Source organism: Phocoena sinus, chromosome 19 (genome assembly GCF_008692025.1).
Source record: "Phocoena sinus isolate mPhoSin1 chromosome 19, mPhoSin1.pri, whole genome shotgun sequence".
Lineage (NCBI taxonomy): Eukaryota > Metazoa > Chordata > Mammalia > Artiodactyla > Phocoenidae > Phocoena > Phocoena sinus.
In genome coordinates, this window is record NC_045781.1 from 12,610,760 (window position 1) to 12,636,810 (window position 26,051).

Consider the following 26,051-nt stretch of genomic DNA (forward strand, 5'->3'; position numbering starts at 1 on the left):
AGAATGGGCGGCTGGAAGGTAAGGATATTAAAAAGGGTAAGGGGAGAGGAGTGGTGGGGGAGGGGAAGAGCTGGGGAGGGTGGGGGAAGAAGGGGAGGGGAAGGTCGGCGCAGGAGGGTCTGGGCAGGAGGAACTGAGAGGGAGGAGAAGGGGTGAGGTAGGGAGAGGAGAGGGAAGTGAGGGGCGGGGGGAAGAGGGGTAGGAGGCCGCGACGGAAGGGGGCGGAGCGCAGGCACTGACGCGAGGCGGCTTCCTGGCGCTGGGCTCCTCCGCCCCAGTGTGGTTCCCGCCGCCTCTTGCCTTGTATGGTCCGAGGACGCTGCTCTCCCGGGGGCCCCGCCCCGTCCCGGCGCGGCCGCGACCCCCACCCCGTCTGGGGCGCGAGACCACGAGTTTCCAAGGCTCAGAAATGTCGAGATCTCGCAATCCCGAACTTCTCGAATCCCGACAGGCCAAGATTCTGGAATTCCGAAGGTCTAGGAGCCCGGAAAGCCAGAGGCTACAGTTCTGCGATTCCTAAACGTTCTGGGACACCCAGGGCCTAGAAGTCGCCGAGAGACCAAGTCTGAGATTCCACAGTGTTGACATTCTAGAATCCTGAAGGCTTTCAAGCTGCCTCCGCCGAGATGCCGAAAGCCTGAGTCCCCCACACTCTCCGATCCTGGAAGGCCGGGCGGTGGGACCCCAGGACGCCCCGGCTTCCGGGACGACCCCTCCCCCACCCGCCGCGCCGGCCTCCTTCGCTTGCCCTGGGCTCGTGCCCCGGCACATTCCGTCCTCCCCACTCCGCCCCGCCCTCCTCCCTCGGCCCCATGGGGACGGAAACATCCAGTCCCCGCCCGCGCCCGGCCGAGAGCTGGGTCAAGGATCCCGGCGGGACGGGAGCGCCTCCCACGCCCCGGGAACTGGCTCTCCCGGTTCCTACCCGGTGATCTCACCTGGCTCCGCCCTCTCAGGTGAATGGCCGGGCCAGGTGACGTCACTTCCTGCCAGGTAAGGGCCGCTGGCGGCTCGGCTCCGGGGAGGTTTGGAGGAGCTATCGGCTGATTTCATCCCGCTTCTAAAAAAGGCCACACCGTCCTCCCCTCCCATCTCACTACCTCTAGACCGCAGAAGAGCCAGGATTCCAGTTTACACACAGATTTATTTATTTAAAAATTCCAAAAAAAATAAAATTTTAACGATATATATTACTTCATATATTATAGTATATTTATAACAATAATTAGTCCATCGTTTCCAATATTACAAAAAAGAGGAAGAAAAATACAAGGGAAGCAGACGACCCAATATATATAAATACTATAAAATCTATTAGAATAAATAAAGTCGTCATAAATAAAAGGCCCAAAGGCGTGGGTGGGTGGGAGAGCAGGGGGTTGGCAACGGCTTTGGCTGCTTGTTTTTGGAGGGAAATTTGAGCACCAGGATTCCCCTTCAGGGGAGGATCCAGTCACCATCAGACACCGGAACCTCAGGATCTAGAAAAAATTGGAAGGGGTCAGCGGGGGCTTATTATTCACAGCATTGGGCGGGGGAGAGGTGAAAGAGGCCTCACTGCCTCCAATTTGCTACATTTTTTTAAGACCCCAGAAAACACTCCTTCCCCCAACAGCATGAACAGCTTGCACACCGAGAACCTGCCCCAGCGTAGGGTCAGGGGAGTGAGTTAATGCACTTTGGAAGGTGGGGTGGAGCTACTTGATTAAGAGTCCCTCAGTTCCCCCGCAGCCTTGGGACCCCTTGTGGAACCCACAGCATAAGAGAACTGGCCCCCCTTAAGATCCAGCTAATCTGCACTAGGCAGTCACTTGTCACTCCGAAACGGAGATACGATTGAAGATGGGGAGTCTCCTGGGGGCTGCAGATGGTTGGGGTGGCCCAAAAACCCCGGCCTCGAAGACAGGCGAGTCAGATCCCCCCAGGCTGCTGCCGCTGCTAGCATATTCGTCAGGATCAGATCCCAGGGAGTGCGCAGAGGGGCTCCGAGCCAAGCCACCCAAGGGCCCCCAGACGCTGCTGGGGGTGGCCCTTCGGCAGGAAGGACAACAGGCTGGGGTGGGGTCCCTTCGGGCCACCGGGGTCCCTGGGGCAGCAGAGAAGGCAGAGGGTGAAAGTGGAAGGTCCCCAGGTGGTGGTGGTGGGGAGCTGGAGAGTGAGAAGGAACACGAGGACAGGGAAAGGCCTGCTAGGCCTGCTGGTGGTGGCGAGGTTCGGCGGCCTGAGGGCAGGCCTGAGAAGCTGATGCTCTGGCGCAGCACGTGGGGGTGGCCGGAGGCACCCAGGTCCTCGCTGGGGTTGTGGATGAAGTGGCAGCGTGAGCCGTAGGGGCAGCGGCCCTGGAGGTAGAACTTGTGGCACAGTTCCGTCTTGTACTTGGGGTGGCGACTGGCCTGGCGCAGCTCACCCAGGCCGTGGGCAAACTGGCACTTGGCCCCATAGCGGCAGCGCCCGCTTTCTGAGAAGGTCCGACATAGCTCGGTCTTGTAGCGGGAGGAGGTGGTGGGGGTCACAGTAGGCGAGGTGGGTGAGGGCGACAGTTCAGGGCCTGGACAGGGAGCCAGGGGCGCGAAGCCTGGGGGTGGGGGCACCCAGCCGCAGCTGCGACCCTCCACCAGGCTGGTGGAGCGGCCAGGCAGGCGGGCAGCCACCCCAGACGAGCTGGAGTCGGGTGAGCCGAGGCTCCAGAGTCCCGAGGAGGCCCAGGCCGAGCTGGACTCAGTCTCTCCGTGGTCGGAAGGCAGGTCAGGGCTCAGCAACTGGAGGGTCTGTGGGAACAGGGATCGGTCAAGACACCGAAAATGCAGGGTGACGCCCCGCCCCAGCTGCAGGGCACCTAAGAGCTTGCCAGTCCGGTTTGTGGGCTCCCAGACTGAGCCCCACCCGTCCGCAGAAAACAAACATGGGTTCCGGATCGCAAGGATCCCGATTTGGAGGTTCTGGGTTTATTCGCGATTGAAACTTATCCCGAGGGACCCAGGAATCCCGGCTCCCCCGGGTGGATCAGAGGGGCTCTAAAGTCAGGACACACCGCTGTCCTCCAATTTTCAGCTTCTGGGCCTCTAGGGGTCTGAGGTTCTCCAGTTTCACAAGTGGAGGAGCGGGCAAAGTTAACCCAGGAGTCCGGATCTCTTCGGTTTTAGAGTTGCCAGAGTCTTCTGGGTCAGGGAGTGAAGAGACAGAAGTCGGCTCCCCCTCACCCTGAGACTCCAGCCCAAGAAACGCCTCCGCGCAAAACCGCACCCTCAGCAACTACCAGGGGTAAGCCAGGTGTGGGGGTCATTTCCGCCTGCAGACAGCCCCCGTCCGAGAAAAGTTCTCCAGCTTTCCATCTCCGAGGGCCACCCCACCCGTGTTTGGACCGAGACCAGAAAGTCACGGGCTCCATTTTCACCTCCAGAGCATCACACTGGTCTGAGACGGGAGGCAGGGACCCCGGGCCGAAGTGTGAAGCACTAAGGAGTTCCAGTTTGAGAAAGGAGCCAGGGGTCCCGGGCGGGAGTTTGTGGCGCTAGAGAGCCCTGGTTTGAGAAGGGAGTCAGGCATTGCGGACCTCGGGGTGCCGATCAGCGGGGGCTCACCTCGTAGATGGCGGTGAGATCCATGGCGGCGCAGATGGCCGAAGGCTGAGGTACAGGCCGAAAGTGGGAGCGCTGAAGTCAGGCTGCGGTGTGGTGGAAGAGCCGCCGCTTTTATCCAGCCAGAGGGGGGCGGGGCCTTGAGGAGTTGGGCCGGGCGGGCGGGGCCAGGAGGGGCGCTTCCCGGACGCGCGCCCCCGGCGCAGCCCGCCCAGCCCTGGACCGGACCCCATCCGCCCGGCTCCCCGCCGGGACTCGCCTGAGGGGGGCCTGCGGGCGGTCGCAACACCGCGGGGAGTGCGTGGGGTGGGGGGTGTCGGCCCAGTTTTCAAAGGCTGGAGACTGAGGCGCGGACAAGGGAACTGGCACGGAGGTGGGGGCAGGGCTCCTGGGGGAATTGACAAGGGCAGAGACTGAGAGGGCGTGCGATCGAGAGACTGACCGACAGGGGCGGGGAGAGACGCACAGAGAGCAAGAGACAGAAATGGAGAGACCAAAGAGAAAAACACAGGGACACACACACGGGGGGGAGTTGCGCACACAGGGAGACGTGCACAGAGAGAGACAGGGTAAGGAGAGGAGGCGAGGTGGGGAGGCACAGATTGAAAAGACAAGATATAGACAGTACCAGAGAGACAAATTCAGAGCGGGAAGCGGGAGGGAGGGAGAGTCACATAAAGAAACAGAGAAAAAGGGAGAAAACTGGGAGAAACAAGCATCCACAGACAGAACTCCGCAGGAGCAAAACGGAGAGAGGAGACCCACGGGCCTGGTGGAGAATTCTCTTCTGAGACCTGCCGGCCTGGCACGGTCTCGCTCTCAAACAGCCCAGATCCGGAGACCTGGACCGCCCTCCCCGCCCCCACTCACGGGGGTTGGGGGTGGGTGTGGTTCTGGACACCTGGTGAGGCTGGAAAGGGGCCTCCTTTCCCAATTTCCCAATTCCTCTGTGTCTTCTCACCCTCACGCAGATAATGGCACTTCTGATCGCTTCCTCTGGGCTAGGCACTGTTGCATGAAAGTGCTTTATTTACACACATTAACTCAAAGAGGTATTGTTATGCCTATTTTACACACCAGGAAACCCTGGCAGAGAGAGGCCAAGTTATCCTCCTTTAGTAAATGGCAGCAGCCTAATACCAGGGCCTTAAATTATGTTAAGAGTTTGTGCTCAGAGAAAACTCAAGATTGGAAAGGGGGAGATCTTTCATTATGGTGGTGGGTTTCCTTGATGGAAAGCTGTCTCGAATGGCAGAAATGGGTCATCCCCAACTGATGGTCGGATGGGTCTCTAATAAAGGGCTGTACCTTGAGAAAACTCTAAATGTGCAGAAATCACTCCCCTTATTGGCAAGTCTTTTATTGTCAAGGGGTTGCACTGAGTGACGCTCTCTTAAGATATGGAGAAGAAACTAATTTTTAAACTAGGTCTCGATGAGCTAGCTGGCTGCCCTGAGTGAAAACACAGGGGTAGAAATAAACCGTTGACACGGAGTGCAGTTATAATGGTGGAAAGTTCATTCTTGCAGGTTGCGACTGCAGGCTGCGGGCTTGTATTGAGGTGGGGAGATTCTGCTAGACACGCCGACTTGCTCGTCCGACAGAGCACGGGGGAATCCCTGGTGCGGCGCTTTCTGGGGCCGAGGGGCCTTCCCGGCCGGTCTCGTGAGCTGGGCGGCTGCGGGCGGCTCTGGCACGGTTGCAGCCTCCCTCTAGCCTGTGACTCACTCGCACGGGGCGAGGGAGGGGGGCTTCCTGGAAGCCGTGACGAGGAGGCTAGGCATGGATGCCAGAGTTCCTCTCTGTAACCAGGGTTTCTGTCGCCTGTAAACAGACGCTTGAGGGCTACGGGAAAAGGGGGAAAGGGGAGGTGCCTGGCACCCGCCACCCGGTTGGGCTCCAAATCCCTGTGCGGCTAGTGGGACTAAGGCGGCGGTAAAACGAGAGGTGGGAGGCACCCTGGGGTCCCCGGTGTCCGGCTCGGCTCTGGCCGCGATCCTGGAGGAGGGATACCAGTTTCGATTCCCTGGAGACAAGGAGCATTTCCCATCCCTGAGTCAAGCTGACCCCCTCCCCTCTCCCAACTGCTGAGTCATCGGCCCGAGAGCCGGGACGCTTCGGACTGGGCGACTCTCGAAGAGGCTAGAGGGGGCTTTGCGCGATGAAGAACAGACTACCCCTGGAAACACTGACGGGGGCGGGGGTCCTAAGAGCCCGGGCCTCCGCCCCTCCTTGCTCAGATCCAGGAGTCCGGGTTTCCAAGCCACCTCCTCGCTCAGACCCAGGAGACACGGCCACCAGCCCCTTCCTTCACCAGACCCAGGAGTCCAGGCCCCCAGCTACCCTCGAGCTCAAACACAGGAGTCCGAGCCCCGAGGCCCCTCTCCCAACGGTTTAGGAGTCTGGCTCCCATCCCCCCCTCACCCCCCTCACCCCCCCCCCCCCCACCTCCCGTCCAGGCCTCAGGCGTCCCAGCCCAGGAGGAAGTTCAGGGCAGGGCTCCGCCCCGCTCCCCACGTAGCCAGCGGGAAAATCCGTGGCACCAGCTAAGGCCGGGAATCCCCTCTGGAATGACGGTGGGGAAGGGGACGGCCGGGGTCCCCCGTGGGTCGCAAGGGGGCCAGGTCCTGGGCGGGCAGACCGAGGGGGAAAGGGGCGGAAACCAGAGAGGCTAAAAATACGGCGAGCGCTTCCGGCCTAGGGGGAGGGGAACGTTGAGCAGTTTCCAGAAAAACAAGCGGGGACGGGAAACGCGGGGGTGTGAGAGCCGGCCAGAGTGCGCGGGCGAGCTGGGGACAGTGTACGCGCCGGCACGTGTGCCTTGTGCGCCCCAGGCGTGATTGACTGGGCGGGAGTGGGTGCGGCCGACGCGGGCTGGCAGTGTGCTTGGCTGCGCGGGACCTGCGGCGTGTGGACCGCGTGTAAGCTGTAGGTGCGAGGTGGGGCTGCCCTGGCGCGCCTGGATGTGCAGTTGGGCAATTAGGTGTGGGACACAAGTGCGCCCACTTTCCTGTGTCAACGCTGTGTCCTTACAACCCACCTGGAACGTATGGCTGTGAGAATAAATGCGGGAAACCGCCTATGCCTGCGTGTTTCTGACCAGACTGTATTTACTCTCACCATCTATGGGGGAGGAAGTGTGTACTCAGCTGTAACTGTCTTTGAGGTGGCATCCGTGAGAACGTGTGACTTACATACCTCCCTGCACATCTGTGTGTAGCTCTGAAACACCTTGGGCTCTGTAGTGACTGAGTGATTGTAACTCTTTGAGGGAGGCTGGCGAGAGTCGCTGTCTGTCCTCAGGTGTGATGAGGCTCTGTGAGCACACAGCTTGGGAGCTGAGGGTGTGTGGGAGCATGTGCGTGGCTGTAGGCAGCTGTGGCTGTGTGCAGGGCGCCTGCAGCTGTGTGTGTGTGATCATCAGGTGTGTGAATAGTGTTCCTGTGTCTGTGTCCTTGGGGTGTAGCTGAAAGCACCAGGAGGCCAGTGTCTGGAAGCAGTTCCTCTGTGGCTCAGTCACAGGGCAGTGAAACTGAACTTTGGTTCCTGACGTCTACAAGCGCACATGATGGGGAGGGCAGCTGGCCCACTCCTGCGGTTCACACAGGCCTCCGTGGGCAGAGCAGAGGAAAACACGCACGCACACTCGAACCTGAGAAGCATTATCTAAATCCAGCCTCCGCTGCTTTTGATAATATTGAGCTGAGGGCAGGGCTGAGTCAGCCTGTGATGGGCAAAGTCTGAGATGGGGTAGGAGATAGCGGGGTTAAGGGGTGGTTAGAGGGTTGTTTGTATATTCACATAGTTGGATTGTTCCTTGAGTCTGTTTGTGGGACTGCCCCCAGGATGGAGACGCCAGGGACACCATGATTGTAGGATGGTGGGTTATGCCATTCTCTGCTAAGGAAGAGGGGTGTCATGTGCGCCTGTGTTTTGCCATGGTCTGTTTTGCCCTGTGTGGCTGTGCATCTCATATGCATGCTTCCCTGGAGTGGGCGGTTGTGCACGAGGCTGTACAGTCTCCCTCTGGGTTTAATAATCCACTAAGAACCTTCACTAAGGTCCTCTCCTATCCCTGCCTCTTCACCGTGGCCCCGGCTTCCACATTATTCCACCAACACACCATCACATTTCTGCCTCAGGCAGGGCCTCTGCACTTACTGTTTCCTCTCCCTGGAATGTCCAAAACTTATTCCCTTTCCTTCAAGTTCACTCCAGTACTACCTTCTCAGTGAGGCCTTCATGACCTGGGTCAAGGACTTTAACAGGTTTAAAAATAACCTTGTCATCTATTTAACAAATAATAAATACATGTAACATCTATTTACAGATCACATTAATACATGTGAACCACTACCCAACCTAAACTCTCATGTTTTCCAATAAAGTAACATAATTTTCCATATGCAAATCTTTTTTTTTTTTTTTTGCGGTACATGGGCCTCTCACTGTTGTGGCCTCTCCCGTCGCGGAGCACAGCCTCCGGACGCGCAGGCCCAGTGGCCACGGCTCACGGGCCCAGCCGCTCCGTGGCATGTAGGCTCTTCCCGGACTAGGGCACGAACCTGTGTCCCCTGCATCGGCAGGCGGACTCTCAACCACTGCGCCACCAGGGAAGCCCCCATACGCAAATCTTGTGTTACTTACTCCCAAATACTTTACTTTTCCTCCTATTATCTCTCTCCACTTCTGATCTCACTTCTCTGCTTTATTTTCCTTCTTGGAATTTCTCATTACCTGACATACTGTGTTTTACTTTATCACACTTAACTGTCACTAGAATATCAGCTCCAGCAAGGCAGGGATCTTTGGTTCACACTGTATAGGGCTTGGCCCAAAATAGATGCTCAGCAAATGTGTGTTGAATGAACTCCACTTCCGGGGGCACAATTTCCACAGCGTGGCTGTGTGAACTGTGCATCCATCATCTCACTGCCCGCCAGGTGTCTCCGCAGTCGCCCTGGGTATGGTTTTAGGCACTGCTGGGCCCCACGTCAGGGCTGCTGGGATGTCACGCCCCCATCTGTGTGTGATGTTGTGTTGATGCTGCCTCACAGGGCCAGCTGTACTTCATTCTGAGTGTGTGGGCCTGTGCACTGACACATCTCTACCAGTATGTGGTGTGTGCCCACAGGCTGGAAGGCACTGGGCTCTTCTGGGGAAAGTGTGCTGTACTCAGATAATTGCATCATGTTAGGTGGAAATATAACTTTGTTTTTGTATTTATTTGGACCTTACGTATGGTTAAGGAGATGTGTATGGGTGCCATATTGACAAGGACAAGGTTATGACGGTCAGTTTTATGTGTCAACTTGGCTAGGCTACAGTCCCGTTATTTAATCAAACTAGTCTAGATGATGCAGTGAACGTATTTTGTAGATGTGATTAAAGTCTATAATCAGTTGACTTTAAGTAGATTATCCTATTAGATCTGGGGAGTCACATGGGGGGGTGGGGGCTGATTCAGTCAGATAAATGGGCAGAGCTGTGGCTTCCTTTCAGAAGAAATTCTACCTATGGGCCGCAGCTTCAGCTAGTGTCCAAGAGTTCTGCTGCCCTGCCTGGAGCTTGCCCCTATGTGCCTGGCACTTCAAGGAAGGTCAGGGAGAAAGGGAAGGAACTTCTGGGATGTGTGTACACACAGACACACACACACACACACAGAGTTGCAGGCTCTGGGTGAATCGCAGGTCTCCATGGTCCCGGGTTTTCCTCACAGATGTGGAGTCCAGGACAGGAGGCCTCTGGGCGGTGCCATGGGAACCAGGGTACAGAAGGTTTTGGGTGGGTCAGTCCCCCAACCAGGCTGAGTCACTTGAGCCTTTCACACCCACCAGCTGGGCCTGGGCTGGTAGCTCCACCCTGTACTTGCCCAGGCCTGAAGGCCATGGGGAAGCCTGGTGGGGCACTCCCTCCCTGAAGCCCCCTCCCCAAGGTCTGCTTCCCGGAGCTGGGGCCCAGGCGCCTGTCTTCTTCCCCAGGACTGATGATTCACCCCTGCTGGGGCCTTTTCACTTCTCCTTTGGGGCTAAAAATACAGGGACCCAGGCATCCAACTGGGCCAGGCTTCACCGCAGATTGCACAACGCCCCTCGTTTGAGTGCTGCTGACGCAGACCCCGGGTACGGGGGGTGGTGGGCTGGGTTGCTCCCCGATCGGGCATGCTGAGGTCAGGGCCTAGACCCCTCCACTTCCTCTTTCCTGGGTCAAACAGACTGGGGGTTGAGCTGACATGGGAGGTGCTGGGGATCCCTGGATGTGACTGTGGTCCCTGGAAATGAAGCTCCTTCTAGCCCCAGGTAAGCCAGGGGTTCTGGCTTCCATTCTGGCCCCCTGCACAGAGTCCCAGTTAGGAGCTGGGGGCAGAAGACAGCAAAGGGGCACTGGGAGAGAGATGGTCAGAGACAGGGAGATGGGGACAAAGAGATCGAATGACACAAGACGCTCAGAGGAACAGCTAGAAAAAGGAGCAGGCACAGAGACCACCCCCAAACTGGGACAGAATCAAGGAAGGATTGAGGGAGAGGGACCCAGTCAGGGTTCCAGAGCCAGGCCAGGTTGGGGGAGAGCCCCTGGAAGAGGTCACCAACAGGCACAATCCAAAGTCCACCCTCAGCCAGGGAAGAGAGAAGGCAGCCCGCAGAGGCCAGGCCCCGCCCTGGGTGCTCCCTGCTGGCCTCTGTTGCCCCCTGCTGGCGCCAGCCGCAGTGCGCAGGCAGGAAGAAAAGTCAGAGACACAGCTGCTTTGAGGCCACTCTTCATTCCCTCCACCACTGCCAGCCCCGCTCCCAGCCCTGCCAGCTCACAGGGCGCCCCCCGGGCCCGTAGGCGGTGCAGGCGTCTTGCCTGTGACCTTGTTGGCGCAGTCCAGCAGGGCAGTGTGAATGTCCTTGGCACAGGCAATCTGGGCTTTGATGACCGCCAGGTATTGCGGATAGGGCAGGCTGTCAGGCTGGACGGCGTCGGGCTTGGTGGCTGTGGGCACCAGTGTCGGAGAGTGCTTGGCACTGTCGCAACTCTGTGACAGGCACTCATGGGCCAGGCGCTGTGGGCAGGCAGGCAAGCAAGGTGTGGCATCAGCCTTCACTCCGGGTACTGCCAACCCCACCCCAAGGGCCAGCCTGGGGTAGCCTTTTTAGCCTCTGGAATCCTGGGGGTCTTGGGGTCAGAGCCTGGCCCTGCCACTCGCTGGGTGACCTCAGACATGCGGCTGCTCCTCTCTGCGTCTGTTTCCTCCTTTGGAAAATGGGTTTAATAACTACTTCTACTATCTAATAAGGTGAGAATGGTGAGAGCAGCGTGCAAGAGACACAGGCACAGGTCCTGGCAAGTTAACTTAAGTGCTAGTTGATGAATGTCAACTACTATTGTTGTGACTGTCCTGACCCTAGGCTTGGCATTGGCACTAGCTTCTCTGGCGGCACCTGCTCCTCCTGGTTTTCCTCCTACTTCTCTGGCTGGTCCTTCTAGATGCTTTTTAATCTATCTAAGCCTTAAATGTGGTAATTCCCGTATCCCTTCTCCTCCTCTCATTCTCATGCCCTCTAGGGGTTGTCTCACTCACACACACTACTGTTCCGACCTCTGTACTGATGACACCACTTCTGTGCACCCAGCCTCCCCTAAAATTCCAGAGTTCCCATACTCTGCCCCCCAGACCACTCTCCTTCCTGGGTCCCTGTCTCAGGGACGGCCCTACCATTCCAACTAGAGCCCCGGGCCTCATCTTGGAGGCTCCTCCCCCAGCCCGTCAGTCCCATGGCCCTGTGCACAAAGCCTTCTGAGTATCTCTCCCACCTGCCCTTTCCCACTTCCTCAGGACCCTGCTCTGGTGGAACCTGGCCCTCCTGGATCCTGCCATGGGCTCCCAGCCTCCACTCTCAGCCCCTTGCACCCATCCCTCATGTGGCAGCCAGAGAGGCATATTCCTAAAAAAGCAAATGGGTCCACGTCCTTCCCTGCTTGAAACCCTCCATGGCTCCCCAGCACCCTCCAGGCTATATTCAAAATGCAACAAGCACCAACGCCTACCCCACCTCAGCCAGACTGAATTTCATGATGTTCCTAAAGGGAACTTAAAGCAGAAGCTGTTCCGTCTGGCTGGGATACCTTTCTGCCACTACGAGGCTCCTCAGACTGACTTTTCCTTCAAAGTCCAGTTCAAAATAACGATGACAATGAGGAAACGTTTGCCATGTGTCCAGTACCAGGTTAAGTGCTTTATATGCAAGATCTTGCTGAGTCCTTCCCAAAAATCCATTTTCCAAAGGAGAAACCCAAGGCTCAGAGGTAGAGATTGGTGGTCCGTCTGACTCCAAAGGCTGTGCTCTGAGACACTTGCCCTCCTCTCAACTCCTGCCCTTCTTCCATTTTTGTTCCAGCCTCCGCTCAGATATGCTCTCCACCAGTAGTCTACCCTGAGCCACTTCCTCCCTAAACCTGCCCTAGGCAGGGTCAGGTGCCTTCTCTGGACTTCCACAGCCCCCTGAGCTTCCCTCATTTTAATCCTGCCCCCTCTGCCTGTGCCTCCACGACTCCAGCCCTGAGCCTTCTGTCTATGCTTCCCCCTTCAGAGCCCTCCATGGCCTGAGCTTTTCCCATCAGAGCCCTGACTACTCTGAGCTGTCAGTGTTTGAGGATATATTTGTCACCCCACTGAACTGGAAGCTCTGTGAGGGGCAAGGATTGGGCAATATTGTGCCCCCAGCATCAGCTGCAGCATCAGCACAGGTCTGGGCCGCAGGAGGTGCTCAGTGAGCATGTGTCGATTGACTGAATGAAGGTTCCTGAAGCACCAGGAACTGAGGCAGGGTTGTGGTCACCCGGTGGCTAGGAGACCCCCTTACCAGGCAGAGCTCTAGCTGGTCACAGAGTGCGTAGAACTCCTCCAGACACTTGTCAAAGCGCTGAATGGGTCCATCGCTGCTCTTCCTACAGTCCGGGAGAAGAAGGTGCGGAATGTATTTCCAATCTCTGGGACTAAGTGACTACCCAACCAAGTATCCATCAGAAAACCAGGTTTAGGCCCAGGAGACCCGAGGCAGGGCCTAGGGGACAGTTAATAGAAGAAGGGGCAAAAAGGGCAAGGTCAGGCGCTAGGGAGCCAGGCTTGAACATAAGAGAAAAGTGGGGTGGGTGTGGTGCAAGGGGGATGAGTTTCTAAGACTAGGATGGAGTTAGGACAGCCTGGAGAAAGAGGAGTACTCACTGTCCATTGTCAATGTTAGTGTTCTGAATCAAGTTCTGGGCTGCAACCTTCATCAAGGTCTAAAGAAAAAAAAAAAGAGGTGCAGCAGACGGAGAAAGAGAAGAGGTGACACTTTTGGTAGATCTACACTCTTCCTTAAGATACACCCAATCTCAGGCCTCCTCTTCACTTGGCACTTACCCTCCTGTCACTCCAGAGTAACCCCGGCTTCCATTCCTCTATAGCAATAACCACCTGTCTTTTCCCAGAGGCTCGCTCTCACCTGGGGTTCTCGCCAATACCCTCCCGGACATACCTCAGAGTCCTCCCTCACCCACCAGTCACGGTCAGTCTCTGTACAGGCCAGTCCTTTCCTCAGGCTTTAACGACCAGAGCTAAGTTTCTCCTTTAAATTCCCTCCCCCTCGAATTCCAGTCAGTCTCAAGCTCAAGATTCGCCCTGATCCCACCTCACACTGTCAATCCACAGAGCTTCGCTTTGGCCTCACGAAGAAGATCAAGTCTCATTCCTCTCCCCTGCCTAACGCTCCTTTTGCTCTCTCCCTGACTAAATAGTCCCTCCGCCCGCCCCCGTGGTGTCAGAGAGCCAAATCTCCCGACCAATCACCTGCAGACTTTCCTTCAGCTGCGGGATGAGCATCTTATAACGCTGCACAGGATCGAAGTCCTGTTGCTGTTGCTGCAAAAGCCCGCTCTGGGCAGGTCCCACAAGCTGTGTTGGTGGTTGTGGCTGCTGCTGGGGACCCGAGCCACCGGCCGAACCCGGACCTGACACACTAGCGGCAGAGGAAGCCGCGGAAGCCTGCTGCTGGGATGCAGCCATCTTTCTCGCTTCGCGGGCGGGAAGTGCGTCAGGAGCGCGTCTTCCCGGTTTCTTTTTAGCGTCTTGGTCTCTAGGCCCCGTGTGCTGGTTAGCTCCGCCTCCCAGAGAACTTAACCAATGGGGGGAAAGAACCCACCCTCCAACTCGACCCTCAAATCCGACGTCTAGACTGAGATACCGATTCACCAATCACATTGCCTCGCTCCGCCCTTTGCCCAGACGCTCGCCAATCCGGGTGTGGTTCCAATCAGACTCTATTTCCCAGAAGGCGTCGCCGCCTGAGGCGACCTGCGGTCCTCAGAGCACTGGCGGCAGTTGGTGTTCTGGAGCTGTGAGTCAGTCCCTGGCGTTGTTTGCGGGCTTACCTGAGTACTACGTAGTACTCCAGTGTTGCTGGAACTCTTCTCACCAGCCCACCTCACTCCGACCCTATCCCTGAGGAGAGCGGTGTCCACCCGAGCCCTGCCTCGGACTGGGCGTGCGCCGAAGTCGGCACGCCTTTTAGAGGCTCTTGTCAGGACTTATCTCGCGTCGTCGCCATGGCGCCCACTATCCAGACCCAGGCCCAGCGCGAGGATGGCCACAGGTAGGCAATACGGCGCCTGACTGTACTGTTTTTCTTTACGTTTGGGTAGGCATCGGCTAGGTGGGAGGGTCGAGCCCAGTTGTCAGCCTACAACCTCACCAGCCCCCCCCCATGTCAGCCCGTGACGTCACGGAGCGCTCACCCGCTCACGGGGGCGGGTCTCAGAAGGCGTGTTGCCCCCCTCTTTCCCTGCCGTGGAGTTCTGGAATTAAGCTCTTGGGGACTTTACCCAGAAGGGATTGAGTTTTTATTCTTCCAGTCAAACGTTTGGAGACCCCTTTTCCCAAAAACAATTGAGCATGTGACTTTTATTAAAGTACTTGAACACATCTCCTTCAAAAGGGATTGAGCACTTGGCTTCATTCATTAAAGCCTTTAGGGACACTGAAAGGAATACGTGACACTCTCATTAGAGCACTTGGGACACCCCTTCCAAGAGGAATTAGCGTTTGTCACTCTCTCCTTCCCTTTTAAAAGCTTGGAAAAACCCCCTTTGCTCTCCTGTCAATCCCTTTCTTTCCATCTTTTGTCAGTGTCTCTCTTTTACCCACCAGGCCCAATTCTCACCGGACTCTGCCTGAGAGGTGAGCTCCACTGTGTTTTCTTAGGACGGGTGGGCCAATGGGGGTTGCGAACAGAGGTGGGGCATCAGGGGCTGGGTTTTGAGCCACTGTGTTCCCAGGTCTGGAGTGGTCTGCCGAGTCAAGTACTGCAATAGCCTCCCTGACATCCCCTTCGACCCCAAGTTCATCACCTATCCCTTCGACCAGAACAGGTGAGACTGCGCATGGGGGTTAGGGAAACGCCTCACTTAGAATATGAGTTCCTTGAGGGCAAGGACTGCTTCTCTTGTTGACTGTTCAGGCATACAACAGTAGCTAGCACATAATAGTAGGTGCCCCGTAAATATTTAAGTAAAGAAGCAAGCAGTGTCCGAGTCTCTTCGAGAGCTGCTCGCCTGCTGACTCCAACATGGGGGACATTTCATTCCGAGTTCCTCCCTGGAGGAGCTTAGCCTCTGGGAAGCAGGGATGTGAGGGATAAGCCTGGAATTAGGCAACCATACTGGGCATGTTTCCCCACCCAGGTTCGTCCAGTACAAAGCGACTTCCTTGGAGAAACAGCACAAACATGATCTCCTGACTGAGCCAGACCTGGGAGTTACCATTGACCTCATCAACCCTGATACCTACCGCATCGACCCCAATGGTGTGTTGGGAGACAGGGAGGGCCTGCCCTAGGCTAGCGAGGGCTGGCTGTGGTCCTCCGTCATAGTCCTTCTCTCACCTTGCTCTCTTCTAGTACTCCTAGATCCAGCTGATGAGAAGCTTTTGGAAGAGGAGATTCAGGCCCCTACCAGCTCCAAGAGGTGAGGGGGTGCTGAGTGGGGACTCAGGACTGGCTCTGATGGGAGGAAGGTAGTGGGGTCCTGAGGTGCCCGATTCTCCCGCCCCAGATCCCAGCAGCATGCAAAGGTGGTGCCATGGATGCGGAAGACAGAGTACATCTCCACCGAGTTCAATCGTTACGGCATTTCCAATGAGAAGCCTGAGGTTAAGTAAGTTGTGGTGGGTAGGGAGGGAAGGTGGAGCATTCAGGTATATCCAGTGGCCTCTAAAGGCCTTTTTCTTCCTCCCTAGGATTGGGGTTTCTGTGAAGCAGCAGTTCACTGAGGAAGAAATATACAAAGACAGGGATAGCCAGATCACAGCTATTGAGAAGACTTTTGAGGATGCCCAGAAATCCGTAATTGAGGCACTGGGATTGGCTGGGGGGGAGGCAGACAAAGGTGTGGTTCCAGAGAACTTTGTACTCCTTCTCACCCTGTTTTTGCCTCTGCCAGATCTCCCAGCATTACAGCAAGCCCCGAGTGACACCAGTGGAGGTCATGCCTGTCTTTCCAGATTTTAAGGTCAGATCCAGGGCAGGGGGCAGAGAGGGATAGCCTGCCATCTCTGCCTGTCCCAGTCTAACTCCAGTGCCCTCCATCTCCCAGATGTGGATCAACCCTTGCGCTCAGGTAATCTTTGATTCAGACCCTGCCCCCAAGGACACAAGTGGTGCAGCTGCATTGGAGATGATGTCTCAGGCCATGATCAGGTAAGTGGCCCTGCTGTCCACCTTGGCCTGCTTCTTATTGTCTCTTTCTCCTCACTCACTCTTAACTGCTCCTCCTCTTCCCCCAACCAGGGGCATGATGGATGAGGAAGGGAACCAATTTGTGGCTTACTTCCTGCCTGTGGAAGAAACACTGAAGAAACGAAAACGGGACCAGGAAGAGGAGATGGATTATGCACCAGATGACGTGTGCGTGGGTTGGGGTTAGGTTTTGGGTATCGATAAGTGTCTCCTTTTCTCCCTCACAGGGAAGAAATGGGGCTGACCCTATCCCCTTTATCCTCAGATACGACTACAAGATTGCTCGGGAGTACAACTGGAATGTGAAGAACAAGGCTAGCAAGGGCTACGAGGAGAACTACTTCTTCATCTTCCGAGAGGGTGATGGGGTATACTACAATGAGTTGGAGACCAGGTACTCAGCACAGCCCTACCTCACTCAGATTACCCTGGGCTTGTACTTCAGTACCCTGGGGTATGCAAGAGCCACCTTGGAGGTCATTTATACCTAAAGATTTGCCATGTGCATTTGTAAGAGCAGAAGCCTGTTCATGCATGTGGGCTGGACCTGGTTCTAACACAAGAACCCAGAAAAAATCTTTACTTAACACTGGAGATTTTTAGAGCTTTTACGTAGAGTAGGACTACCAAGTTTACTGATACTAATAAGAGACTTCGTGTAAGAGTAAACATAGCTAAAGTATGGAGTAATACATAAAATTAGCATGAATGTTTTAAATGAAGCGCTAGATACCCAAGTTCAAAAAACATGACCCCCCAGACTTCCCTGATGGTTAGAAGTTTACTGCTGTGTTGGGACCCTTGGTGTAAGGTTGGGAAAGTGTGACCTGGAGTTTCTATTTAAAGGAGAGATCCAAATTCTGATCCCATTAAGGCAAAAAAATCTAAAAGGGGGCTTCCCTGGTGGCACAGTGGTTGAGAGTCCGCCTGCCGATGCAGGGGACATGGGTTCGTGCCCCGGTCCGGGAAGATCCCACATGCCGCGGAGCGGCTGGGCCCGTGAGCCATGGCCGCTGAGCCTGCGCATCCGGAGCCCGTGCTCCACAATGGGAGAAGCCACAACAGTGAGAGGCCCGCATACCGCGCACACACACACACACACACAAAATCTAAAAGGCACAGTGGGCTGCTGGGGGCTGGGTGACCTGGAGCTCTTGGCAACCTCCAAGGGGCACTGTGACCCAGCACAGCAACCCATTTGCCGCTATGCTTGGGGTGGGGGTGGGGGGTGGCGGGCAGGCAACAAAGGCCTGGGGGGGGGGTCACAGAATCTTATTTTCCAAAAGCCAGAAATCCAGATTATGTTCTTTTAAAGTGTTGGTATCTAGTTCACATTAAAGTCTCGTTCTTTATACGTTTATGTGTATGTGTACAGGGCATACATATACACACATATAAAGTGTAGGGCAACCAAACTGCTATCCTGATGGCTGTCATGCCGCCCGTCCCTTACCCCCAAGTTTAGTCTCCTTTATTCAGTCTGTATTTATTCTGGTCTGCTCTAGGCTAAGCATAGATGAGTAAGGATGGATAAGAACCATATTAGACCAGATTCCCCAAGGGGGTCCTTAACTGAATCTCACACACCCCTCCCCCAACTCCACCACCGCAGGGTCCGCCTGAGTAAGCGCCGAGCCAAGGCTGGGGTTCAGTCGGGTACCAATGCCCTGCTTGTGGTCAAACACCGGGACATGAATGAGAAGGAACTAGAAGCCCAGGTAACAAGCACCACTGACCCAGGGCGCCCATGGGGAGGGTGGTGGTTCGTGAGGAGTGGGGCAGGAACCAGATAGAACACCCTCCCCTTCCCCTCAACCCTGCTGCTTCCAGGAGGCACGGAAGGCCCAGCTGGAGAACCACGAACCCGAGGAGGAAGAAGAGGAGGAAATGGAGACGGAAGAGAAAGAAGCTGGGGGCTCAGGTAAAGCTGGATGGGCCAAACTCTGGGAGCCCTGGGAGGGTGGGGAACTGGGTCTTACTGCTTCTTGCTCCTTCACAGATGAGGAACGAGAGAAGGGCAGCAGCAGTGAGAAGGAAGGCAGCGAGGATGAGCGCTCAGGCAGTGAGAGTGAACGGGAGGAGGGTGACAGGGACGAGGCGAGTGACAAGAGTGGCAGCGGTGAGGATGAAAGCAGTGAGGATGAGGCCCGGGCTGCCAGGGACAAAGAGGAGATCTTCGGCAGTGATGCTGATTCGGAGGACGATGCTGACTCTGATGATGAGGACAGAGGACGGGCCCACGGCAGTGACAATGATTCAGACAGTGGCAGCGATGGGGGTGGCCAGCGGAGCCGGAGCGCCAGCCCCTTCCCCAGTGGCAGCGAGCACTCTGCTCAGGAGGATGGCAGTGAAGCCGCAGCTTCTGATTCCAGTGAAGCTGAAAGTGACAGTGACTGAGTCCCAGGGCCTTCAGGGCTGGTGCAGATAGTTATTTCGTGCAGGAAGGCACTTTTCAAATGGTCTCTTTGTGAGCCTTTTGCTTTGTTTCCCTCTCCTCCAAACCTCTGCTGTTAATAAAGCCAGCTTCTCTTTACTTACCCTCCAGGCACCATGGTCTCATTCGCCTGCCCCCCACCCCCACCCCCGCACTCCTGGTGCTTAAGGCACAGAAGCAAAGGCCACAAAGGCAGGGCCACTAGGTTTTTCATGAAATGTAGCATAACAAAGGTCAGAATCCTTTTTGTTTGTTTGTTTGTTTTTTTTTTCCAAAATAAGCCCAGACCATTAAACAAGTGAAACTCCAACAAATAAGTCTTCTCCAACAGCGAGAAAAACTGTACAGTTACTCAAAGCTGATTCTGCCGGTGGGGCTGGGAATAGAAGGGAGAGTGAAATCATGGTGGAGGGGCAGGGGCCGGGGAGGGTCGGGAGTGGATCAGGGTCCTGCCCATCAGAGTGGGGCCGCCTGCGTCCTGCACACTCTGCTGACAGGTGGGGGGAGGGGGGCAACACTTGCCTCCCACGGTGTATGGGGGTGTCCCTCACCGCCTCCCAGGGCCAGGAAGACCCAGCTCACCCTGATGGGTAGTGAACAAGACAGGACTGGCTGGGAAGAGGTGAGGGTCTCTAAGAGGAACACCCTGCTGATTCCAAAACGAGGTGGCCCCTGTCCATCCCACTTCCCCGGGCTCGGAGAGGATTGGAGAAGCCCTGGGAGTTGGAGGGGAATGAGCAAAGGCACAGAAACATGGAGGGGCCGGGGTGGGGGACTTGCATAGGTTGATGAGTGTGCAAGAGGTACATAAATAAACCTGACACCCTACCCAGCCCGGCACTGGGAGAGGAGGTGGGGACCTAGAGCAGGTCCCCAGGGCCACCCCACCCCCTGGCTTCCTCCCTCTCCCTGGGCTCAGAGTTGAGGGAGGTCCAGACCAGGAGAGCAGAGGCAAGAAGGTCTGGGGGATGGGTGAGTGCAGGGAGGGTGGTGGTTTTAAAATTTTTTTTTTTTTTGGTTTTTTTTTTCCCAACATTTTGTATCTTTAATAACATACACAATGGTTACCAGCCATATTCATAACAAAAGTTATTCATAAAATGTATCTAAAAATAACATTTTTTCCTTTTCGGTGTGAAAAGCTTGAGAATGTCCCAATGGGGGGGGCCGGTTGAGGGGGATAAGGGGTTGGAATAGAGGACCCTGGCTTCCCTACAGCCTGAACCCCCAAATCCCCTCCCTCCACCTGGGCCCCAGCACAACCCCTCAGGAGGAACAGGGATCAGAGGGTCTGTATGACTCTGGGACTGGGACGAATCTCTGGCTTATGATATAGTGTTCCACTTAAGTGAGGTCATGACAGAATGGGGGGTGGGATAAGGGTGAAAGAAAAGGGGATGGGGGCGGGGAAAGAAACCAAAAACCATCCCCTTTCCCTTATTCCTTACCCCCAAGTCTTTCAGCAACCAGACCTGGGAGTGGAGAAGGGTTTGTTTCGGTGGGGGAAGGAGACGTTAAGGCAACAGACTTCCTGACCTCACTGGCTGCCCTGGCTCCCAGCCTTCAACCTCTGCATCTGGGGAGCCAGGGCTGGGGGCAAGTGGGGAAGGGCTAGAGGGGTCTGGAGGAGAGGGCTCTGCCCTCTCCCCTCGTAAAATTCAGGCTCCCCCTGCCACTTTCTTGGCTCAGAGAGAGGCCTGGGGATTCTAAAAATGAGAGGGAATGATCAGAGAGAAAAACCGTTAAGAACTATATAAATATGTATCTTAAATAGGCCTAAGAAATTAATTGCAGAGAACCTCTGATAAACGGGGCAAAAGGAGGTGAGTGAGAGGAGAGTGGCTCCTGTCCTTGGGGAATGATGGGAATGGGGAAGAAGGAGGCGGCAAGGAGGTGAGGGGGGCGGGGGGGGGGGGGGGGGGGGGAGGGAGAGAGACAGTGCGCCAAGACAGACACGCTCCTCACCCGCCTTTATCTCCTCAGCTCCTCTCAAATAACGTTCGGGAGAGCAGATTATCTACCTCACTCATCTCTCCCCAAATGTCAGATGGTTCTGAGCAGGCCCCACAAGATAGTGGGTCAGTGAGTCTCTGGGGGAGACTGTTTCCTTGGGAGGGGCAGGTGGCCGGCAGTCTGGAGGAGGCAGGGGTGGGACGGGGCCAGGTGGGGGATGAAGGAGGGAAGGAGGGGGCAGGCAGGCTGGCTAGTCCCTGCCCCCTTTATCCTGGCTGCCCCCTACCTCCCTGGGCCTCAGCAGAGATCCCTCGACGGGCCTGGGAGTGAGGAAGGCGTGTGCCAATGTTAAACAAAAGTTAAAAGGGTGAGAGAGTAGAAAAATATTAGAATGTATAGCTGAGCCAGCCCACCCTCTCGCTGTCGCGGAGAAGCCCGTTGGGGGTTGGCCCCCGCCCGCCGCCCGGGGAGCCTATGGGTGCGCTGGGCTGTGGGTCCTGTCAGATGGTGGAGGTTTTGTCTGTCCCATCTGTGGTAAGAAAGGGAGGAAGGGAGGAAGGTCAGGAGCTGGCGGGAGGCCCAAGAAAAGGTGCTCAGGTAGCCTGTCATCCCAGTCGGGCCCTCCCTGGAGTCCGGCCTCCCCTGGGGACCCCTCAGGATGACTCTGAGTTGCTCAGTTCAGAGGTGGAGACGCTGGTGGGTAGGTGGGAGCTGGGTCAGGGAAAGAGGAAATGCTCACCACCCAAGGCGTGTTCTGTCATGCTCAGACACAGAGACTCCAGAGTGGGATTGATCTCCAGGTCAGGCCCAGGGACCGGGCAGTCTGGGTGGGAGACAGGAGAATGGAAGCAGTAAGAACTAGACTGGGGTGAAAGGTAGAGTCATGAAGACAAAGGCTGGCATGAGGCAGAGGCTGAGGGGGGCGAGAGGGAAAGGGAGGAAGGGAAAGTAAAGGCAAGAGACAGAGACACAGAGAATGTAAGACACGCACACACTTGGATGGAAGGTATGACTGGGCGGAGTTGAAGGACAGGCCTGGGAGTGCCACTAAGCAGGCAGAGGTGATGATGGCAAGGGCAGAGGCTTGGCAACACAGAGAAAGGCTGACAGGAAGTAATGTAAAGCTGGGGGAGCTGCTTGGAGGCCACGACTATTTTGGACACACTACACGTTCCCTTGGGCACAGTGAGGGCATCTGCCCTGAGCACTGGGCAGCCCCGTGCTCCCTGACTGATGACTTGCTCTGTACTTGGTGCGGAGGCTTAATTAGAGCCGTTCCCTCCCACTTGGACTTGCTCCTCTGTCAGGATGCTGTTGGGGAAGGCCTAGCAGGCACGGCAAATCTGGACAGCAGCCATGGGGGCTGGTCTTCATACAGTCTCTCAAAGGGCCTCCTGTTCTGGAACCTGGGCAAGAGCCCACCAGGTCCCTGGGCAGACCTGACACCACCCACTGCTTAAAACCCTTCCTGGGCTCCTCACTGCTTCCAGAGGAACTCTAAGCTTTCTACCTGGGTTTAGAAGACCCTGCTCTTTTGCGCTCCGGCCTCACCTCTCACGACCTCCCTTCTGAACCCATGAGCCATGTCAGACCATCTAACTGTCTCTCCTTAATAAAAAAAATTTTTGACCTTGGGCAAATCACCTCTCTGAGACTCAGATTCATGACTAATAAGATGAAAATAATATGAGGGCCTTCACATGTGCAGTTGGGAGGATTTCATTCAACAGTGCAGAAAAGCTGTCTGACACAGTCTAGCACACGGCATACTGGTGAAAAGAACTCTTCTCATTTTTTACTCCTGTAATTCATCCACCCAGTCATTTAATAGCATTTACAGATGCCTACCATGTGCCAAGCCCTGTGCTAGAATGAATGGGACAAATGGGGTCTCCTGCCTCCCACAGATGGCAGTTCGCATAATCTCATAAAGAATCCCTATTGATTTGGCTATTTGTGACATGAAGAGTTTAGGGTCACAGGCAAATCTGAGCTCTCTCTAGAGGCAGCCCTTTCCAAACCAGCCTTATCTGCTTCTGCAGCCTCAGTGCCCAGCAGCAGGCCTGGCATAGGGAGTCACCCCTGACTTACTGAGCAAGGCAGGGCTAGCGCTTCTCTAACCTCCCTTTTGCCCACTTTGCCCTCATTCTAATCTCCCATCTCTAGGCTGATCTGTGAGCAGAGGGGAAGACAGACCTTCCACCCTTTAGTGTAGAACCCATTCCAAGAGCTGAAGTCTACTGGTTCCTGCTTGGTCACCTGGCTCCTGAAAGAATGCCAGTGGACTGATAGGCAGGACTCCCTTCTATAGACACCTGGCTGCTGTGACTGTCTCATCCCCTCCACCCTTCCAAACTGAGTACTTAATGATTCTCGAAGAAGACGGGGACAGAGACCAGTATGAACACTAAGATTATGACACAGGGAGGGAGAGAGAGAGAGATGGGGGGGTGGGAATGAGGAGTGAGAGAAGATGACAGGGAGGGGGAGAAAGACAGAAAGACAGAGAGACAGAACACATGCAAGGGATAGTGTGTACAAGACCCAGAAGAGAAAAGAAAGGCCAGCTAAGGGTGCTGTTGAGGCCGAGTCGTAAGGGTGGGCACTGTACCTGGAGGGAACATGAGAACGGCCTGGGGGGACGAGTGGACCGGGAGCGAGTGGGTCCGCTGCACAGAGCTGCGGCTCTGGCTGGGCATGCTGTTGCTGCCTCCAGGGTTGGCGAACCACAGGTTCTGCATGTGGCATGGGAGAGAGAAAGCAGTGGGTGAGCGGGGAAGAGGCCCAGACCCAGAAGCGGTGGAGCTGGCAGAGTCGTCCCCTCCCCTCTACGCTGGGCCCAGACACAGAGATATGGACACATATCTCAGGCACCACCACCCCAACCCCAGAAGTGCCAGGTCCTTTGCTTCCAGCTGGCTCACCTGTCGGCCCTGGCCCCCAAGGCTGGGGCTGGTGAGGGCATGTCGAGGGGAGATGCCCCCAATGCCCGAGGGGCTCAGAAGGCCCATTCTGCCAGGCGGAAGGGCCCGGGGAGGCATTGGGAACTGCCGCTGGGTCCGCCGGGCCACCCCCATCCCCACAGAGCCAGCTATGGGGAGTGAGTTGGAGCCGAATGCCCAGCTGTGAGAGAGAAGGCAGGGTGTCAGTTTAGGTGGATGGGGCCCATCTGTTCACCTCTTCCTCACCGCCCCCCGCCCCCGGCAGCCCCCATGGGTAGACAGAACACAGATCTGCTCTGAGCAGGGATTCCCTGTGCAAGGCCCTGCTCTGTACATCGTCTCCTCCTGCCCCAAGGGTACTCCCAGGATGGAGACTGGGAGTGTACGAAGGTTTCCTCAAGTCCACTCAAAGTAGTTCTCCTAACTTCAATTCTCAAGCACAATATTTCTGCTGTTTGTTTGGAGTGAGAAGGGACTTCAGAGTCCTCTGCACACAGGTGAGGAGAACAAGGGACAGGCAAGGGGCCAGCTATGGGGACATGTGCTGGTTTTGCCAGCTCAGCACTCTATTCTAATGGAAAATCAGGGACCACCTGATTTTTTTATGGCAAAGTCCTCACTGGGTGACTTGTATAAAGACACCCAGTTACTGAATGAGTATAACAGGATTCCCAGCCCAGAATGCAATCATCCCTCTAGGCACTATCTGTCAACCAACGAGGGCCTAGGGAGGGAAGTCCCTGTGCCCTGGACGCCCGCCTACCCTTTCTGCTGCCGGTAGTTCTGCATCTCTAGTGCGGCTTTGCGCGGGAAGGTCCGGAGGAGCTTCAGCACTTGCTGTTTCCAGGACAGCAGCCGTTTCTTCTGCGTTTCCGTGAAAGCCTAGAATTAGGGGGGTGAAAGGGGTGTGTGTGCTTCTTTCACATTTGCCTTCCATCCATTTGCTCAGATATTTATCAACTGCCTGTGCTGGTCAAAGCTGGGACACAGAGGTGACCTGTGCTCACGGAGCTTACAGTTTAGTTGGGGAGAAGATACACACGCATTCGTAAGTGATAAATGCTGTGAGGGAGAAGCACAGGAGGCACAAGAAACCTGATGTTATGAGGGGCTGGTCAAGGCATCCCTGAGATACAGACGTATCAACTGAGATCTGAGGGGCCAGCAGACAGGAGGGGGACTTACTCCCCAGAGGATTATGTACTAAGGCTCTAAGAATGAGCGCTCAGGGGCATCCACTGAACCCAACACTGGGAAGGATGAGGGCTGGAGAGGTGGGCACGTGCCAGTCAGGCAGGGCCCTATTGGTTATATAAGGAATGTTGGTCCTGAGAGTGATGGGGCAGTCTTTCCCTTCTTGGGACCCCTAGAGAAGGCCTCACCTCATGAGTCAGGCACTTTTCGATGAGCTGGAGGTAACTGGTGATGTTCTCCTCGTCTGGTCGGGACACCAGCAGCTGGGTGCACACTTGGGGACATGGGAGAGGGCAGGAGGTTAGCTACCAGCGTGCCCTCTGCCATGTTCCAGCTTCCCTGGCCCAGCTGGGTGGCACAGAAGGTGGGTCAGGAAACTCGTGCTGGATGAGTACTAGCTATGTGCCAAGCACTGTACCTGGCTTATCACGAGGATATATAAAGTGCCCAGCACAGTGCCTGGCATAAAGCAGATGTGAAGTAAATGATACCTTTTCTCCTTTTTAAGTCTTGCAACAGTCTCATCAATGTAGGCATCTTTAGCCTGAGGCTGAGAGAGGTTGAGTCACTTGTCCCAGGCCACTCAGCTAAAAGAACTTAGACCTGGGACTTCCCTGGTGGTGCAGTAGTTAAGAACCCGCCTGCCAATGCAGGGGACACGGGTTTGAGCCCTGGTCCGGGAAAATCCCACAGGCCGCGGAGCAACTAAGCCTGTGAGCCACAACTACCGAGCCTGCGCTCTAGAGCCCACGCGCCACAACTACTGGAGCCCGCGCACCTAGAGCCTGTGCTCTGCAACAAGAGAAGCCACTGTAACGAGAAGCCCGCGCACTGAAATGGAAGAGTAGCCGCCGCTCGCCACAACTAGAGAAAGCCCGTGCGCAGCAATGAAGACCCAATGCAGCCAAAAGTAAATAAATAATAAATTTATATATAAAAAAAAGAAAACAAACTTATTAAAAAAAAAGAAACAACTTAACCCCAAGTGTCAAGTTGCCTACACTGTGCTGCCTTAGGAAAAGGCTTCACCATTAAGAGCTTCACCACACCCATCCCGTGGACTTCAGTCCCCTCTGAAAGAGCCGATGGATTTGCCTTATCTCTTCACTCCTTACTGTATGCAGTTTCCACTGACACAATGTCCCATCTTCTGCTCAGGCTGGAGACACCTTGAGGGTAAGGACTGTCTCCCACC

General features: G+C 55.7%; 4 protein-coding genes across 12 annotated transcripts in view; 1 reads left to right on the forward strand and 3 right to left on the reverse strand.

The window, feature by feature from the left end:
• Positions 1-1,124: 1,124 nt before the first annotated feature.
• ZFP36 (ZFP36 ring finger protein) lies at positions 1,125-3,716 on the reverse strand. The gene is made up of 2 exons (XM_032614275.1): positions 3,582-3,716; positions 1,125-2,768 (listed from the first exon to the last, which is right to left on the reverse strand). Exons 1-2 carry the CDS (start codon positions 3,603-3,605, stop codon positions 1,815-1,817), a joined length of 978 nt encoding a protein of 325 aa, XP_032470166.1. The 5' UTR covers positions 3,606-3,716; the 3' UTR covers positions 1,125-1,814.
• Positions 3,717-10,319: 6,603 nt separating this feature from the next.
• Positions 10,320-13,648, reverse strand: MED29 (mediator complex subunit 29). Its single transcript, XM_032612343.1, has 4 exons — positions 13,393-13,648; positions 12,787-12,845; positions 12,425-12,509; positions 10,320-10,623 (listed from the first exon to the last, which is right to left on the reverse strand). Exons 1-4 carry the CDS (start codon positions 13,606-13,608, stop codon positions 10,381-10,383), a joined length of 603 nt encoding a protein of 200 aa, XP_032468234.1. The 5' UTR covers positions 13,609-13,648; the 3' UTR covers positions 10,320-10,380.
• A 245-nt stretch (positions 13,649-13,893) lies between these two features.
• On the forward strand, positions 13,894-18,875 carry PAF1 (PAF1 homolog, Paf1/RNA polymerase II complex component). Of its 3 annotated transcripts, none has more exons than XM_032612342.1 (14): positions 13,894-14,194; positions 14,749-14,778; positions 14,877-14,969; positions 15,282-15,403; positions 15,497-15,563; positions 15,651-15,752; positions 15,835-15,940; positions 16,038-16,106; positions 16,191-16,294; positions 16,385-16,501; positions 16,599-16,727; positions 17,946-18,051; positions 18,164-18,254; positions 18,333-18,875. In XM_032612342.1, the coding sequence occupies exons 1-14, from the start codon at positions 14,148-14,150 to the stop codon at positions 18,728-18,730; spliced, it is 1,581 nt and encodes a 526-aa protein (XP_032468233.1). In that variant the 5' UTR covers positions 13,894-14,147; the 3' UTR covers positions 18,731-18,875. The 3 variants fall into 3 exon arrangements, with proteins under 3 accessions (XP_032468233.1, XP_032468232.1, XP_032468231.1); XM_032612341.1 differs by having other exon boundaries at positions 14,728-14,778; positions 18,333-18,870; XM_032612340.1 differs by having other exon boundaries at positions 18,164-18,870.
• A 910-nt stretch (positions 18,876-19,785) lies between these two features.
• The window catches only part of SAMD4B (sterile alpha motif domain containing 4B), a 36,520-nt gene continuing 30,254 nt past the window's right edge, over positions 19,786-26,051 (reverse strand). For 6 of the 7 annotated variants that reach the window (XM_032612333.1, XM_032612337.1, XM_032612334.1 and 3 more), the window contains 6 exons: positions 25,045-25,130; positions 24,426-24,544; positions 23,645-23,843; positions 23,332-23,455; positions 21,460-21,543; positions 19,844-21,249 (listed from right to left, as the gene is read on the reverse strand). In XM_032612333.1, the coding sequence (XP_032468224.1) occupies positions 21,221-21,249; positions 21,460-21,543; positions 23,332-23,455; positions 23,645-23,843; positions 24,426-24,544; positions 25,045-25,130 (641 nt within the window). In that variant the 3' untranslated portion in view covers positions 19,844-21,220. Of the gene's footprint in view, positions 21,250-21,459; positions 21,544-23,331; positions 23,456-23,644; positions 23,844-24,425; positions 24,545-25,044; positions 25,131-26,051 lie in introns of all 7 variants that reach the window. The other variant, XM_032612339.1, reaches the window with a different exon arrangement.